At 38.7% G+C, this 17,340-nt stretch overlaps 1 protein-coding gene across 3 annotated transcripts in view; it reads right to left on the bottom strand.

Moving 5' to 3' along the window:
- Kif24 (kinesin family member 24) overlaps nt 1-17,340 on the bottom strand; it is a 99,218-nt gene that overhangs the window by 18,293 nt on the left and 63,585 nt on the right. For all 3 annotated transcript variants that reach the window (XM_021252972.2, XM_013069672.3, XM_021252973.2), the window contains exon 6: nt 13,248-13,335. In XM_021252972.2, the coding sequence (XP_021108631.1) occupies nt 13,248-13,335 (88 nt within the window). The remainder of the gene's footprint in view (nt 1-13,247; nt 13,336-17,340) is intronic.

Here is a 17,340-nt window from a genome sequence, read left to right as displayed (position 1 = left end):
GAGAAAGAGGGGGAGGAGTGAGCTGATAATTTATAAAGCTTGATCATCAACTGCATGACTAGATGATAATCAGAAATCTGGAGAGTTAGAATCTAATTCTTTATATTGGATGTGGCAAGTGTTGGGAAAACAAAACAAGCAAGCAAGCAAACAGACAAACCGCTAGCTAAACTTGGATGCTAGGAAGGACACTCCGGGCTAAAGCTGTGAGTGAACCAAGTTCAAGCTGGCAGGAGGGAAATGGACTGTAGCAGACTCAACAAATCCAGTTCCAGCCTCACAGCAAGAAAGAAGCCTGAGCTTCAGTGGAACTAAAGGTGCAGGCTTACTGGGATTATCCACTCTACAGCTGGCTTGCTGGGATTAATCAACTCAGATCTGAACTCTGTCCATGTTGTCTACCAGTAACAGCAGAGATATGCCTGGAAGTGGACATTTGTTTTTTCTTCTTTTCTTTTTTTCTCTCTTTTGTAGTTTTTGTTTTGTTTCTTCTTGATTGCTTTTTTATAGGAGTGTGAACACAGTTTGTGGTTTTTTTTGCTGTTGTGTCATTCGGTTCTGTTCTTGTTTTTATTTCTTCCTTCTCTCTTTCTCTTCTATCTTCTTCACCAGTTTCCCAAAGTCTGAGTTACCTTCCTCTGTCCTCCAGCCTTGCTTCTAATCTCTTCCTCTTTCCTTATTTCTGTTTCTTCCCCCCAACCTCTTTTAAATTTTCCCTCCTGAGGGTAAAATTGCCAAATTAGGGGTTATTTACTGCATATATTTTTCTGATTATTTTTAATTCTATCATATAAGTACAAAGCTAGTTCATTGTCATTTTCTAGGCTGTATTTGATGCTACTGTTATTGCTGATTGTACTACTTTAACCAAGGTGACATAATTGTGCTAATCAGTTGTTCTTCCTGGGTTACCAAGACTGAGATTGCCCAAGGGTCTTAAAAAATACTATACTATAGGCTAGTGCCAAAAAAAACCAGGGGATAGGCCAAATACACAGCAACTTCTCATCCCCAATAAATTGAAGAGGTAAGATCTTTCAATAGACTCAAAAACCCAAAAGCCAGCTAAACCTGGAAGACATCTCTGAGAAGTAGTCACGTCCTAAGGGTTCTAAATACTAGCAATCAAGCTACTTGCCATAAGCAGTTTACAAACATCAACCCACCAATTAAACTGAAGAAAAAAAGAAAAAAGAAAGAAAATGAGAAGATACTTAAACAAGATGCAACCCCAGGATTTCAACTCATCAAAAGCAAACTCAAAGGGTAATGAGGTGGAACAATTCAAAAGCCACCCACATGAACTCTCTGAAATGGTAACAGTGAAATTAACAAAGCAGATGAACAAGGCTCTAGAAAAAAAAATCAAAGCAGAGATTATTTCTCATATAACTACAGAGATGGTGACCATAACGGAAGACATGCTTATGTTTCTCTGGTGTGAGAAACCAAAAGTGGAAATAAGGACTAAAATGTACAACAGATATTGATTGGGAAATGGGAAGAAAATGTTCAAATGATAAGAACAAGGGAGGGGGGAGGGTTAGAAAGGAAAGAAGGGAAAAGCAAAAAAAAAAAAAAAGAGAAAATAGAATGAAAAAATGAAAACAAAGCTTTAGTACATAAGGGAGGGAAGAATGGGGAAAAAAAAGAAGCAAGATATATCATATACTGGTACAAATTCCCTATGATGAATGTTATGTATATCTAAAATGAACCAATAAATGTTTTTCTAAAAAAAAAGAAAGACATTTTTAGTGACTAGAGTAGATATAGATTAAAAAATTAGAGGAGCTTAGGAAAATGATGGAAACCATGAACACCTAGTATAGGAAAGGGAATCCATGAAACAGATTCAGATATCCAGGAGATTAAAAATTCCTTTGAAAGTGTATGCAGCAAAATGGCCAATGTGAGCATAGAATATCAGATATAGAAAACAGGGTTGCAGTTGGTGATAATAAAAAGAAAGATTTCTTAAAAATAGCAGGGGTCTATGAGAAATCAATCCAGCAGCTGCTAGATTATGCAAAGAAGAATAATATAAGATTGATTGGAGTCAATAAAAATGTAAGAGATAGTGCAAATGACATTAAAAAACAATTCACAGAGTAATGGAGAAAACTTCACAAACAGGGAAAAAGAATTTGACATACAGATAAGTGAGGCATATAGAATTCCAATTAGCCATGATCAAGAAAAATCTGCACCAAGGCATACAATAGTCAAGATCTGAGAAATCCAACAAAAGAACAGAATATTAAAAGCCGTTAGAGCTGGGGATTTAGCTCAGTGGTTCGGCCACCTGCCCCACAAGCGCAAGGACCAGAGTTTGATGCCCAGTACCCCCCCCCCCCCCGCCAAAAGAATCGGGTTACAAGTACCAGGGCCGGGGATTTAGCTCAGTGCTTCCGCCACCAGCTTTGCAAGCAGAAGGACCCGAGTTCGATCTCCGGTACCAAAAAAAAAAGCTGTTAGAGAAAAGAAAGAAATCACCTATAAAGGAAAGCTCATCAGAATCACAACAGACTTCTCAACACAAACCCTCAAGTCAAGGAGAGCTTAGAGTGAAGTATTTCAAGCCCTAAAGGAAAACAACCTCCAACCCAGATTGATGTACCCTTCAAAACTTTTTAAATTGATGGAGAAGTAAGATACTTCCATGACAAAGAACACCTGCGGAAATTAATGAACACCAAACCAGCACTCCAAAGTGCTCTGAAGGATATTCTAAAAAGAGATAACAAGGATTACAACTCCACGAACCCCAACAGAATAAATCCACCAGACAAGGCAAGAAATTAAACAGAGGAGGAAAGAAGGGAGCCAACAACAGGAAAATAACATGACCGAGATAAGTCAATCAGTTGGTTATAACTGGCTATCAGTTATAACCATCAAAGTTAATGGTCTCGATTCACCAATTAAAACAAACAGACTGGCAGAATGGATCAAGAACCAAGATCCAACAATAGGCTGCATACAAGAAATGCATTTAATTCAAAAAGAAATTCATAGACTGAAAATCAAAGAATGGAAAACAATATTCCAGGTGAAAGGAACCTGGGGAAAAACAGGGGTAGCTATTCTATTTGCAGACAAAGTGGACTTCAAGCCAAGACTGATTAAGAGAGACAAAGAAGGTCACTACATCCTTGTAAAAAGAACAATCCAAGAGGAAGAGATAAGAATTATAAATATATATGCACCAAATAGCAGTGTACCCAATTATATAAACAAATATTGACAGATATGAAAAATCAAAGCACTAATACAATTGTAATGGGAGACCTCAATACCCCACTGTCACAAATAGACAGATCAACTAGACAAAAAATCAACAAAGAAATATCAGAATTGAACCAATCTTTTGAAAAAATGGACTTAGCAGATGTCTAGTGTTCCACTGCACAAAATCAGAATACACATTCTTCTCTGCTCTACATGGTACTTTCTCCAAAACAGACCATATATATACATACCACACACATATATGTACATACACATACATATACCATATACAGCTCATAGAACATGCTTAAGTAAATGCAAAAGAATTGAAATTATCCCATGCATATTATCAGATCATAGAGCAATAAAACTGGAAACAATGGCAAAGTAAACCACAAGAACTTCATAAACACATGGAAATTAAGTAACACCCTTCTGAACAACCAATGGGTCACAGATGAAATTAAAGAAGAAATTAGTTCCTACAATTAAATGACAATGACAATGCAACATACTGGAACGTATGGGATGCACTGAAAGCAGTCCTATGAGGGAAATTTATAGCGATGAAAACTTATCAGGAGAACAAAGCAAGCTCAAATAAACAACCTAATGTTGAATCTCAAACTTCTAGAAAAAGAAGACCAAGTCAAGCTCAAAGCTCATACAAGGGAGGAAATTATAAAGATCAGAGCAGAAATTAATGCAATGGAGACTAAGAAAATACAAAGGATCAATGAATCAAAGAGTTGGTTCTTTGAAAGAGTAAATAAAATTGACAAACCCTTAGCCAACCTTCTCAAAAAAAGGAAAGAAGAGACTCAAATCCATGTAATTAGGAATAGGGGGAAAAAAAAGGAATGAAAAGGGTAAAATCACAACAGATCCTGCAGAAAGCCAGAAGATCATCAGTACTTACTTTGAGAACCTGTATTCTAATAAGATGGAAAACACAGAAGAAACAGATTCCTAGGTACATATGAATTACTGAAGCTGAACTGAGAAGATATAAAAATTCTAAATAAACCAGTATCAGTCAATAAAATTAAAGATGTAATTAAAAAACCTATCATCAAAGAAAAGCCCAGGCCCTGATGGATTCATTGCAAAATTCTACAAAAAATTTAGAGAAGACCTAATGTTGCTACTTCTCAAACTCTTTAATGAAATACAAAGGGAAGCAATACACTCAAATTCCAGAAGCAAGCATTACCCTGAAACCAAAACCAGAGAAGGATCCAACCAAAAAAGAGAAATATAGGCCAATCTTCCTATTAAACATAAATGCAAAAATCCTCAAGATACTCGCAAGCAGAATGTTAACAAATCATCAAGAAGATTATATACCATGATCACGTAGGATTCATCCCAGGGACGCAGGGATGGTTCAAAATATGCAAAACAATAAATGTAATACACCATATTAACAGAGACAAGGACAAAAACCACACAATCATCTCAATAGATGCAAAAAAAGCGTTTAATGAAGTCTAACACCCATTCATGATAAAAACCCTACAGAAAATTGTAATAGATGGTCTTTATCTCAATCTGATAAAAGCCGTCTATGACAAACCAAAAGCCCACATCATACTAAATGGACAAAAACTGAAAGCTTTCACTCTAAAATCAGAAACAAGACTAGGATGTCCACTGTCACCACTCTTATTCAATATGGTTCTGGAAACATTAGCCAGAGCAATTAGACAGGAGGAAGAAATAAAAGGAATAAGTAAGAAAGGAAGAAGTTAAATTAGGATTCCAAAAACTCCACCAAAAGGCTTCTAGATTTAATAACCAAATTCAGTGGTGTAGCTGGATACAAAGTCAACCCTCAAAAATCAATAGCCTTGGGCCAGGGATTTAGCTCAGCGGTTTTGGTGCCTGCTGCACAAGCACAAGGACCCGAGTTCGATCCCTGGTACCCAAAAGAAAAAAAAAAAAATCAATAGCCTTCCTGTACACCAATAACAAACTCACTGAGAAAGAAATTAGGGAAACCACACCTTTCATAATAGCATTCCCAAAAATAAAATACTTAAGAATCGATCTAACGAAGGAAGTAAAAAACCTCTACATTGAAAACTATAGTACTCTGAAAAAGGAGATTGAAGAAGATATCAGAAAATAGAAAGATATCCCTTGTTCTTGGGTAGGAAGAACCAATATAGTGAAAATGGCCATATTTCCAAAATTGTTTTACTGATTTAATGCAATTCCAATCAAAATACCAACAGCATATCTCACAGAATTAGAAAAAGCAATCCTTAGCCAGGTGTGGTGGTTCACACCTGTAATCCTACCATTGGGCAGGCTGAGGCAGGAGGATTGCCATAAAAATGAGGCCAGCCTGGGAAACATAGTGAATTCAAGGCCAGCCTGGACTGCATGGTGAGATCCTGTCTCAAAAAACTACAAACAGGGCTAGGGATTTAGCTCAGGGACAGCGTGCCTGCCTTGCAAGTGCAAGGTCCTAAGTTTGATCCCCGGTACCAAAAAAAACCCCTAAAACCCCAAAACAAATAGAAAAACTCCCACAAAAACAAAAAACCCCAAACAACAACAACAACAACAACAACAATAATAAAACAATCCTAAAATTCATTTGGAACCAGAAGAGACCTAGAATAGTAAAGGCTTCTGGGCAACAAACCCAAGCCAGATGGTATCACAACTCCTGACTTGAAATTATACTACAAGGCTACTGTGATAAAAACAGCATGGTACTGGCAAAAAACCAGACCTAAGGATCAATGGAACAGATTAGAAAATACAGAAACAACTCCAGACATACCCAGCCACCTTATATTTGACAAAGGAGCCAAACACCTTCATTGGAAGAAAGTCTCTTCAATAAATGGTGCTGGAAAAACTGTCTTTCCACTTGCCAAAGATTAAAAACTAGACCCATATCTCTCACTATGCACTAAACTAAAATTGAAATGGGTCAAAGATGTAAATATTAAAATAGAAACACTAAATCTCCTGGAATATAGAATAGGTAGAACTCTTGAAGACGCTGGTGTAGGCCAAGATTTCATGAACAAAACCCCAATTGCACAGGAAATATCACAAAGAATCAACAACTGGGGGCCAGGGATTTAGCTCAGTGGTTTTGCTGCCTGCTGTGCAAGCACAAGGACCCAAGTTTGATCCCCAGTACCAAAAAAAAAAAAAAAAAAATCAACAACTAGGGGGCCGGGGATTTAGCTCAGTGGTACCCTCGTCTGCCTCGAAAGCACAAGGTTCTGAGTTCGATCCCCCCCTCCAAAAAGAAATCAACAACTGGGATCTCATCTTATTAAAAAGCTTTTGCACAGCAAGAGGAACCAACAGAGTGAAGAGTCAACCCACAGTGCGGGAAAAAAAATTTTTGCCAGCTGTTCCTCAGACAAAGAACTACTATCCAGAATATATAAAGAACTAAAAAAAAATCAGCCCCCCTCAAATTCAAAGACCTAATCTAAAAATGGGCATCTGAAATGAATAGACACTTCTCAAATGAAATAGAAACAGCAAATAAATATATGCAAAAATGTTCAATATCACTGGTCATTCAAGAGACACAAATTAAAACACTGAGAATCTGTCTCACTCCAGAAAGGATGGCTATTATCAAGAAACCAACCAATAACAAATGCTGTCAGGGCTGTGGGGAAAAAGGAACCTTTTACTGTTGGTGGGAGTGCAGACTGGTGCAATCACTGTGGAAGTCAGTGTGGAGATTTCTCAAAAAACTAAAACTGAAGGTTTCATTCAACCTAGCTGTTCCCCTTCTTGGTATCTTTCTGAAAGCATCATACTGCAGCAATATATGCACACCCATGTTTATAGTGGTACTGTTTGTAATAGCTAAATTTTGGAAACAGCCCAAATGCCCATCAACTGATGAGTGGATAAAGAAGATGTGGGGTTTTTTTTTTTGTACCAGGGATTGAACTCAGGTCCTTGAACTTGCACAGCAGGCAGCAAAACCACTGAGCTAAATCCCTGGTCCTGGTTTTTTTTTTTAATATAATGGAGTACTACTCTGCCACAAAGAAGGATGGAGCTTCAGACATTTATAGCTAAATGGATGGACCTTGAGACCATATCTTAAGTGAAATTAATCAAACACACATTTAAATACCTCATTGTTTCTCTGGTGTGAGACACCAAAAGTGGAAATAAGGACCAAAATGTATAATAGATATGGGGAATGGGAAGAAAGTGTTCTAATGAGAAGGGCAATGAGGGAGGGGAGAGAAGGAAAGGAAAGAAGGGACAAGAACAAAAAGAGAATAGAAGGAAAAAATAGAAACAAAGCTTTTGTAAATAGGGAGGGGAAGAGGGCTAAAAGGGGGGGATAAAAAAAAAGCAAGACATACCATGTACAGTTACAAATTCCCTAAGATGAGTCTTATCATTTGTATCTAAAATGTACCAATAAATGTCTTGGTTCAGAAAAAAAAATCACTAGGCTTCCTTTCCCCCTCACTATTTCTTTCTTCTCAAACTCTTCCTTACCTAAGGTCTCAAAGGGAAGTTTCTAAATCTAGGTCCTTTAAAGAGATTATGTTATATGAGTTAGTGAAATTGGAACCTGCTGCGATAGGAAGTAGAGACAAGTGCTACACTCTATGGTACTGGACACATTTAGGGACCTCAGAATAACACAGGTGTCAAATTGAGCCAGTACAGTATCATGCTAACTAAGCAATGTATGTATGTTATCTCGTTTCCGTCTGTCATCTAACCCTATTATTCGTTATCATACATATTTCAGGCTGTGAAAGATAACAGATATGCTCAGGATACATGGTACTAGCACCCAGGATCCATCTGGTTATAAGGCTTTGATCTCCAAACGTAAGCTGCACAAAATCAAAAAGGGGCCATGGGCATTTCAGTAGTACCATATGCCATGTGTCTAGACAGTCTTCCACTATCCATATACAACTGAGGCTCACCCAGAAAAGGCTCACATTGTGTCAGCCTTTCCTACCAATTACAGACAGCAGTGATGAAACACAAAAAAGATTTATCATCAGAATGTATACTATGATTATGTAAAATGACTTAAAAGCTTGTGAATCTCTGAAACAGAAAAAAACCCCAGCTCATTAATAGCTTGGCAACCCCCGCCCCCCTTTTTTGGCAGTACTAGGAATTGAAATCTCTCTCTACCACTGAGCTATATCCCTAACCCTTTTTATTTTTTGGTACTGGGGATTGAACTCAGGACCTCTCACTTGCCAGGCAGGCACTGTGCTGCTGAGCTAAAGCCCTGGACCTGCTCCCCCACCCCATGTTTTTTTTTTTTTTTGGTACCGGGGATTGAACTCTGGTCCTTGCGCTTGCGCAGCAGGCGGCAAAACCACTGAGCTAAATCCCCGGCCCTGGCCCTGGCCCTGGCCCTGGCCCTGCCCCTGCCCCTGCCCTTTTTATTTAAGATAGGGTCTCACTAAGTTGTCCAGGCTGGGCTTAAACTTGCAATCCTCCAGCACCTGCCAGAGTAGCTGCGTTTAAAACGTGCCCCACTACACCTGGTAATATGTTAATTCTGAGTCTGGGAAATGTGATGAGGCAGTGAGTTCTCTCTAAAGGCAAAGGAGTCCTGATGCCTGCATTAGTAAATCAGGTAATCAAATACACCTGGTGGGAGAAATTTCCTGAAGGAGGACAATCCTCAGTTAACATGAGGCAGCCAGCTAGCCTGAGGGCAATCTGAGGGTAACGCCTGAAGATGACATTTGAGCACACACACGGGTGATACTTGAGTGGCATAGAGAGCAACACCTGAGAATGAGTGTGTGATACCTGAGTTAGCAAGTGCTGTTGTTTCAAGTCAATAAATGTTTATGAGGTGATTGTGTCAGATATCTATAATTTATATCAACTTTCGACTTTGATCTCAGCTGTCTTCCTACTTGTACAAAGCATAAGTATTGAAGACTGAGGGTATCAATGGTGATAAAGTAATATGTTGACCAACAAGAAACAATACTTAGGAACAATACTTCACGACAGGACAGAGCCATAAAATCTTCCAGGATAGAGGCTGACAGACTGGCCATTGCACACGTATGGCTATAGCCAAGGAAAAAGGATTTCTTCGTAGTGCTGTGATGATTAAATGGGATGATATTTGCAAATATCTGGTAGACAGGACGTGTTCATTATTTATTATTAGAACATAGTGAGAAGAAAGGCAGGAAAGATCAAGTGTAGAATCAGCTAGAAAGGCTTTAACTTTGGTGCTTGTTGAAGAAATTTCTACAATGCCAAACTGGGGCTGGGGATTTAGCTCAGTGGTGCTGCTGCCTGCCTCACAAGTGCAAGGTCCTGAGTTCAATCCCCAGTACCAAAAAAAAGAGAAGTGCCTTCTTACGATGCCAAACTGACTGCCTTCCCTGGTACCTTGAGCTTGGTCAAAAGCTGAGACACTTCTCCCTGCAAAGGGATAATTTAGATAAGTCCTAACAAGTCCCCAGCCTGTGCTGGTCTTCTCCTTTTACTCCAGCCAGGCTTGCTGGATGTACTAGAACAGCAGTGACAAACCTGTGGCACGTGTGCTGCAGTGGGCTCTTTGTATCATTGAAAGCTCTAAGAAGTTCACCATCACTGTGCTAGAAGGATGACTATAAGGGCTGCAATTAGAATCAGCTAGGGGTCTTCTCAAATAATACCCACCCTCATGGTGGGAATGTAAAATGCTACAATTACTTTACAAAACAGTGTAACAGTTCCTCAAAAAGTATCTCAGAAATTTCACTCTTAGGGATATACCAAAGAAAAGGAAAGCATGTCCACCTAAGAACTTTGTATATGAATGTTCATTGCAATATTATTCTTAGCTAAAAGTGGGAACCCAAATATCCATTAGCTGCTCAATGGATAAATAAAATGTAGTATTACCCATACAATGGGATTTACAAATCAGCCATAAAAAGAAATGAAGTACTGATACACGCTACAGCAAAGATAAAACATGAAAATATGCTAAGTGAAAGAAGCCAAAAGGTCACATATTATATGTTTCTGTTTATATGATATAGCCAGACTAGGCAAGTCCATACAGACAGAAATTAGTAGTTGCCAAGCACTTGGCAGGAGGAGTAGGGAGTGACTGTAATGGGTACAAGGTTTCATTTTGGGGTGATAAAAATTCTCTGGCATTAATTCAATGTTTGTACAGCTTTATCAATACACTAAAAAAAATGCCAAACTGTATACTTTAAAAGGGTGAATATTATAGTATGTAAATATCCTAGTAAAAAAACTATTTAAAATTCCACTGATTCATACACTTTAAAAAACTGAATTTTATGGTATATGAACTATATTTCAATATAAAATAATTATAATACACATGCCTGGGCCTCATCACTAGGAGTTTCTAATTTAATTACCTGAGGAAGACTTAAAAGGTATACGATGGGGCCGGGGATTTAGCTCAGTGGTTTCGCCACCTGCTGCACAAGTGCAAGGACTGGAGTTTGATCCCCGGTTCCAAAAAAAAAAAGGGCTGGGGATTTAGCTCAGTGGTTCTGGCACCTGCCTTGCAAGTGCAAGGTCCCGAGTTCAATCCCCTGTACAAAAAAAAAAAAAAAAGACATATGATGAAAGTGGAAAGATGGGCCATAGAATGAGACCTTATGATTATGAAATAAATAACTGATAAAAGACTCAAATCCAGAACACAAATATGGGTAAGGAACAGACACATGTCCCCCAAAAGAGAGAAATACACAAATCGGCATTCCCCCAAACAAAAAACAAATTAAAAATTAAAAATATAGAAGGTAGGGACATAGCTCAGTGTTAGAATGCCTGGATTAATTCCTAGAACCCAAGATATTCACCTTTTCTCTTTATTTTGTTTTTTTTGGTACTGGGTTCAAACTCAGAGCCTCATACATGGTAGGCAAGTGCTCTACTACTGAGCTACATCCCCAGTATACTACAATTTCATTCATAATTAGAGAAATACAAATTAAAACCACAATGAGCTGGGCATGGTGGTGCATGCCTGTAATCCCAGCACTTGGGAGGCTGAGGCAGGAGGATCACCATGCCTTCAAGGCCAGCCTGGGCTACACAGCAAGACCCTGTCTCAAAAAAATTAACCAAACTAAACAAAAAACCCCCCTAAAGCCACAATGAGATGTGGTCAAACACTTCCAAATGGGCAAAAATTTAAAAATCTATTAATACAAAGGGTTGGCAAGCTGAAGAGCAATGAGACTGCTCGTATACTGCTTGTGTGAATTATACCTCTTTGGAGAACATTGGCATCATTTATAGAAGTTGAGGATGTTAATGTCCTCTGACCCAATCACTGCACAACTAGAGAATCCTTGCGCTTTATACTAGAATACATTCCCATTGTTAGCTACATTGTTTAGAATAGACCCAAAACAGAAACAACTCCAACTGTTCATTAACAAGGGAATAGATAAATAAATTGTATATTCCCACGATAAAATACTATACAGAAAATAAAAATGAACAGAACTACAGCCATATGCAAAAACAAATAACTCAGAAACATAATGTTGAGCAAAAGATGCAAGACAAAATGCATACAATGTGGTTCTATTCACCCAAAGTTCAAATCAAGTGAAAAGCAAGTTGTTTAGGGAGAAATACAAAGATAGTAAAACTATAACAAAGAATAAGTAAGTGATTAGTAGAAAAGTTAGGATAGTAGAGATGTGTGTTTGAGAAGGTATACAAGGAATTGTGGGGTGCTGTAATATTCTATTTCTTGATCTGGGTAGTTGATTATATGAACATTTGTTTATTCTCTTTCACAAAATTTTTTTTGAGGTAAGTTGTCACTAAAGTCACTAAGTTACCTAGGCCGGGCTCAAACTTGAAATCTTCCTACCTTAGCCTCCCAGAGTGCTGGATTTCATGCCTTTTTCTGAATAGTGCTATTTTTCACAAAAAAAGGCTAAACTATTTTTTTTAAGGAAAAAGGTCCATAAATGATCTGATGTAAAACCAACATTGAGGACCACTGCATTAAAAGAAGGTTCACCAGATATATATTTGAACATAAGGTAAATGCTCAGAACAGGAAAATAAATGTAAATATTCTAAACTAGTAACAGTGGACAACTCAAGGGATACGAGGGAGGGGGTTGTATATAAATTAAAAGGGCCTTTATTTTCTATCTTCTGATATATTTCTACAATATTTTAAATTGTTCTTGTTACATTAAATAAGTTTAATTAAAAATAGCAGATTTAAAAATTCTTTCAGAGGGCTGGGGATGTAGCTCAGCAGCACAGTACCTGTCTGGCAAGTGCAAGGTCCTGAGTTCGATCTCTGGTACAAATAAAAGAAATTCTTTCAAAAAGATATACCAAAAGTTGATAGGGCTGGGGATTTAGCTCAGTGGTTCCGCTGTCTGCCTTGCAAGCGCAAGGTCCCAAGTTTGATCCCCAGTACCGAAAAGAAAAAAATTGATAAAATTAGTTGCCTCAGAAAAAGGGAATGGGAAGTGTATTTTCATTGTACTATGAATTTTGAGCCCCATGTGAAAGTATTTCTAAAAACTTTATTTTAAATGAGAATATTTGTGCTTAAGGGAGGGAAATGGGATAAAATAAAATTTATTAATAAAAAAATAAGGGCCGGGGATTTAGCTCAGTGGTTCTACCACCTGCCTTGCAAGCGCAAGATCCCGAGTTTGATCCCCGGTACCAAAGGAAGAACCTTTGTCTCCAGCAGTTTTCCCCAGAGCCCACACAATTAGCAGCCCCTGAAAATAGCCCAGAGCATCCTTACCTTGGCATTAGCTTCTCCCACATACCCTACCTCTCACTCCATGGCACTGGGACATCAACTCTGTGGAGAATCAGCTATGCTCTCCGAAGAGGACTTATATTTCACAAATGTGAAATGCTGTGCTTGTCCTTGACTTTTGTCTAGATCTGAGTCCATGATACTTGCTAAGTAACAAAATGAATTCTTTCCCTGGACTTAGGCTGCTAGGAGGGGTAATGAAAAAAGAAGAATTAAATACCTCTAAGAGGAGCTCTACAGTATCCACCCGGAGCTCTTGCAGTCCTACTATCTGTACCACGTGCTTGCTGTCTTCTCTTGCGAAGAGCCTAAAGATGCAAAAATGCAGTTGGTTTGGTGGTGTTGCTGTAATAGACTTTGGTTTTGCCTCCCCAGAATACATTCTACCACTCCCTCATTAAGTAGCAGTTTTGCAGCTCAGCATGGCGGTACATGTAATACCTGTATGCTGGGAGCCTGAGGCAGGGGGACTGTAAGTTCAAGTCTAGCCTGGACAATTTAGTAACTTTGCAAGACTCTGCCAATCAATCAATCAATCAATTAATAAATGGTGATATACTGAAGCTTAATGTGAAGGACCTGGGTCCCCAGTACCCTGCACACATGTGTGCAACACGTGTGCGTGCACACACAGATAGCAGTTTTGCTGCTTTGCATGGATATGATTTTTTCTGACCTTAGCCTCGGATTTCAGTTGTTGTCCATGATTACTGTAACCAAATCAGCATCTTGTACTATGATTAAAAGAATGAGGACATAACCCAGACCTATGCCAGTCAGTGAGTGGCATGTTCCTGGCTACAGTGATTGGTTCAGGGGTGGATATGGAATCTCTGCTGTCCAATCAAACAAAGTCCTGATCTCTTTTGTTGTTAGGTGCCTGGTGGTAAGGTGTTCTTCCTTTCTTTCTGGAAGTGAAACAATGTGGCCCTAGGAACTGTGGCAATCTCAGGCTCAGAAATAAGCTAATGAATGCCAGGTTATGAACTGCCATTATCATTAAACCAGATACACTGAGAGTGTATGTTGAATCTATCAAAAATTCTAAGAGTACTCTTCTTCCTTAATACAATACCAAGTTTAAGAATGGTTTTACACGCAAAAGCAAGACAAAACAAAGAAAGCCAGGCTGAGCATGGTGGAGCACGCCTGTAATCACACCACTCGGGAGGCTGAGGCAGGAGTATTGCCATGAGTTCGAGGCCAGCCTGTGCTACATAGTGAGTTCAAAGCCAGCCAGAACTACACAGTGAGATCCTGTCTCAAAACAACAAACAAAAAAACAAAGAAAACCCTGACTTTCTTTTTTTTTTCTCTTCAGTCTATCCTTCAGCCCAAGTTTCCAAATTTTTACAGAATTGGAGGAAAATAGTCTCACCAATGACCAAATTACTCAGAAAACAACTATTCAAAAGTCAGGCTTCTGGAGAAACTACCAAGAGCTAAGAGACAACCTACAATATGGGAAGAAATTTTTAGCAGTTGTACCTCAGACAAAGGTCTACTATCCAGAATATATAAAGAATTGAAAAAAATCAGACCCCTGAAATTCAAAGACCCAATTCAAAAATGGGCATCCGAAATGAACAGACATTTCTCGGACAAAGAACTAAAAGCAGCAAATAAATATATGAAAAAATGTTCAACATCATTGGTCATTCGAGAGATGCAGATGAAAACAACACTGAGATTCCACCTCACCCCAGAAAGAAAGGCTGCTATCAAGAAATCAACCAATAACAAATGCTGGCGGGGGTGTGGAGAGAAAGGAACCCTTCTCCGTTGTTGGTGGGAGTGCAGACTGGTGCAACCACTGTGGAAATCAGTATGGAGATACCTCAAAGAACTAGGACTAGAGGTCCCATTTGACCTAGTTATTCCCCTACTGGGTATCTTCCCCAAAGAATTAAAAGAATCATACCACAGCGATATATGTGTACCTATGTTTATAGCGGCACAGTTTGTAATAGCTAAGGTTTGGAAACAGCCCAAATGCCCATCAACTGGAAACTGGATAAAGAAGATGTGGGTTTTTTTATAAAATGAAGTACTACTCAGCCATAAAGAACGAGAAACTAGAGACATTTATTGCTAAATGGATGCATATTGAGGACATACTCTTAAGTGAAATAAATAGGACACTCATGTATAAATACCGAATAGTTTCTCTAGTGTGAGAAACTGAAAGTGTAAATAAGGATGAAAATGATTAAAACGAGTAATTGATAATTTGAAATAGGAAAAGGTCCAAAGGGGTAGGGAAGGAGGGAGGGGAAGGGGAAAGACAAGAAGGGAAAGGAAAAATTATGAGAAAGAAAAAAAAAAAAAGGAAACAACGTCTATGTAAATAGGGAAGGGTGGTGGGGGTGAAGAGCGCATAGGTAATAGGGGAAAAAAGAAGAACTAAGATACATCATGTTCAGGTACAAACACCCAATGATAAATGTAAATGTATTATATAACTAATATGTGCCAATTAATATATAAATTTTTTAAAAAAAGAAAAAGGAAAGGAGGGATCTGAACCGAGAGTTGGAGGGGAAGGCAGCTGACCCATGAAGCAGGACTCCGAGGTTGGCCAAGAAAGCCAGGGAAGAGTTAGGCAGAGCACAGACTACTGGCTGCTGATTCCGCATGTGATTCCTCTGGCTTTCCAGATTTTCTCAGAGCCTGATACATGAGAAGAATGGTAACATTTTTGTGGCACAGTGGGTGAGGAGATGAAGGTAGTTGTGCCCTGAAAGTCTCCAGATGACAATCATGCCACCCAAACCTCTGTCCCTGCTATGGTACTGAAAAGATGTGCACCGTGGCCACCTGTGAGCCATTTGTGCAGCACAGGTGTCTCACAAAATACCAGCTGGGAAGCACTGTCATACAGGACTCAGAACCTGGGCAGCTTCCTTTGCAAACAGGCAGACAGTTCTTAGTTCACAGGTCACATGATGCTCCCTTTTCTTAGTCTTTTCATGTGCTTTTGGTCTTTCTATCAGCATGTGAACTCCTACATAACATGTTTAGAGAAAAGAAGTAGTGACAATGACAGAAAATGACAGCACAGTATGCTAAAGGAAGCTGAAAATCACTAAGAAGCCTTCTTGTCCCGGAAAGCAGCATCACAGAGGTATACTGAAGATCTAAGGTCAAACTCTTCAATATGGGCTTGAAATACTAATAGTCTCAATATTCTGAGAAAGAGAGAAAGAGAGAGAGAACTATGATTTATGATACTTGCCATAATAAAATCTTACTCTTTAAAAAAAAAAAAAACATCAGGCTTCTGGACTAAAAGGATTTAGTTTTTCAGAGTCTTTTAGACTCTGAAGAATTTAGAGTCTCAAAGAATTTAGTCTTTTAGAGTCTTAATGTCACTCCTGAACATACCTCCCTGTCCCTATACTTTGAGCTCACCCAGGGAAGTTTCCTGACAGCCCAAAGTGGATTTTTAAATTCTATAAGCACAAATTATATTACTGTCTTTCTTTTTTTTCTTTGAGACCATCTCTCTATGTCATTTAGGCTGGCCTTGAACTCATTACATAGCCCAGGCCAGGCTTGAATTCATGGTGATGCTCTTGCTTCAGCACCTGAGTGCTGAGGTTATGGGTATGCATCGCCTTGCATGGCAACTACTAATAATTTTTTATGCAAGGCTATGAAAACAATTTATCTTGTGCTTTTAGGAATTAATTTGAAGATCCTTAAACTTGTTTTCCAGTTTAAGAATCAGACTTATGGGCCAGGAATTTAGCTCAGTGGTTTCGCTGCCTGCTGCGCAAGCACAAGGACCCAAGTTTGATCCCCAGTACCAAAAAAAAAAAAAAGAATCAGACTTATATACTTTGCCAAAATCCCACTATTACAGAAAAAAAATCTTATTTTTTTAAAAACAAGATAAAGATATAACAACAAAAACAGGAAGGAGTGCCAACAGTGGACCAGAACATTTCAAAAGTCTCAGAAAGGTAGGAAACAAAAAGATCATAATAGTCAATTAACCAAGGATCTAAAAACAAACCAAAAAAGCCTCAGCCTGAGATACTTGCAGAGTAAGTATGAGTCTTCCCTAGAAAGCCTCAGAGAAGCTTCAAGCCCAGGAATTAGTATATGCCCATCCCCCAACTACAATTAAATGATGCAAATATACAGTGCTATAATCTGGGTAAAGAACTGCATTCAAAAACAACCAGACAATTGGGCATGGTAGCACATGCTGTAATCCCAGCACTTGGGAGGCTGAGACAGGAAGATTGCCATGAGTTCAAGGCCAGCCTGGAATACATAGCAAGATCCTGCCTCAAACAAAACAGAAC

This window comes from Heterocephalus glaber, unplaced genomic scaffold (assembly GCF_053883595.1).
Source record: "Heterocephalus glaber isolate CG9 unplaced genomic scaffold, H.glaber_assembly_v1.0 deba00001481, whole genome shotgun sequence".
Classification (NCBI taxonomy): domain Eukaryota; kingdom Metazoa; phylum Chordata; class Mammalia; order Rodentia; family Bathyergidae; genus Heterocephalus; species Heterocephalus glaber.
The sequence above is the reverse complement of the archived record's forward strand: the minus strand, read 5'-3'. Positions and strand labels throughout refer to the sequence as shown.